This window comes from Aplysia californica, unplaced genomic scaffold (genome assembly GCF_000002075.1).
Source record: "Aplysia californica isolate F4 #8 unplaced genomic scaffold, AplCal3.0 scaffold01194, whole genome shotgun sequence".
Lineage (NCBI taxonomy): Eukaryota > Metazoa > Mollusca > Gastropoda > Aplysiida > Aplysiidae > Aplysia > Aplysia californica.
In genome coordinates this window covers 70,471-71,480 of record NW_004798464.1, presented here as the reverse complement: position 1 = coordinate 71,480, position 1,010 = coordinate 70,471, and the positions used below count along the sequence as shown (strand labels likewise).

Here is a 1,010-nt window from a genome sequence, read left to right as displayed (position 1 = left end):
CACCCCACCCCAACCAACAACTAAAAACTACATTATTTCAATCTCCCGGCATGCCCAGAGTACAAAGGCCAAAGCCAGGTGAGGGTAGAGCTGAATGTTTGATGTGTCCCGCGTGCTCATATCATGACCTTATGCAGTTGCGAGCGCCGTAAAACACTTACCAAAACAAAACGAAACATAAACAACTAACTGTATTATCTCCCGCCGTCCCCAGAGTACAAAGGCCAGAGCCGGGTCAGGGAAGAGCTGCTCCGGAACCCCCGCGCCCGCGTGCCCCTGCTGTCCCACACAGACTTCGCGCCGGCCTGCGCTGACCTCCGGACCTGTGTCACGTGCTCGGTGCCGGGTCACAACATCCGGGTGTTTGAGGAGGAGCTCTTCCGGCCTGTCGACTTCCGGTTGAACGCCAGCACTTCATACAAGGACGTCAAAGTTTACAGATACAACATGGCTGAAGGTAAGCTGTAAAATCAATGAACATATTATAACCCCCGCTTTACTGCAATAATAGAATAATGGATAATAGATAGCATTTGTATAGCGCATACCCCCGCACGAAAGCAGGCTCTATGCGCTTTACACTATATTATTACCCCAGCAGACCATAGAACACTCCGAAACATTATCAGCTTCCCGGGAAGCATACAGTGCAAGCAGCTGATTAAGCGCTCCAACACTAACAAACTGACAAGATCTTTCGCTGTCTATAGCCGGGTACCCATTCCCACCTGGGTGAAGTGAGGAAAATTCGTGTAAAGTGCCTTTCCGAAGGACACAACGTCGGGCCCCTGACGGGATTCGAACCCATGAACTTACGGTTGCGAGTCCGAGAGCCTAACCACTAGGCCACTGACGCCACATCTCCGGGGACATTGTATCTCTCTCTCTCTGCCCAGGCTGGCCCTGACATGGTGCGTCGATGGGACCACAGAATGTCCAGAGTAACTTTTAAAAATATAGGCCCGTACATCTGTTATAATTATAGGGATATTATTTTTTCTGATGATACT

General features: G+C 50.1%; 1 protein-coding gene across 1 annotated transcript in view; it reads left to right on the top strand.

Moving 5' to 3' along the window:
* LOC101864114 overlaps window positions 1–1,010 on the top strand; it is an 81,216-nt gene that overhangs the window by 42,733 nt on the left and 37,473 nt on the right. Inside the window, exon 4 of the mRNA XM_035973393.1 lies at window positions 215–457. Within this exon, the coding sequence (XP_035829286.1) occupies window positions 215–457 (243 nt within the window). The remainder of the gene's footprint in view (window positions 1–214; window positions 458–1,010) is intronic.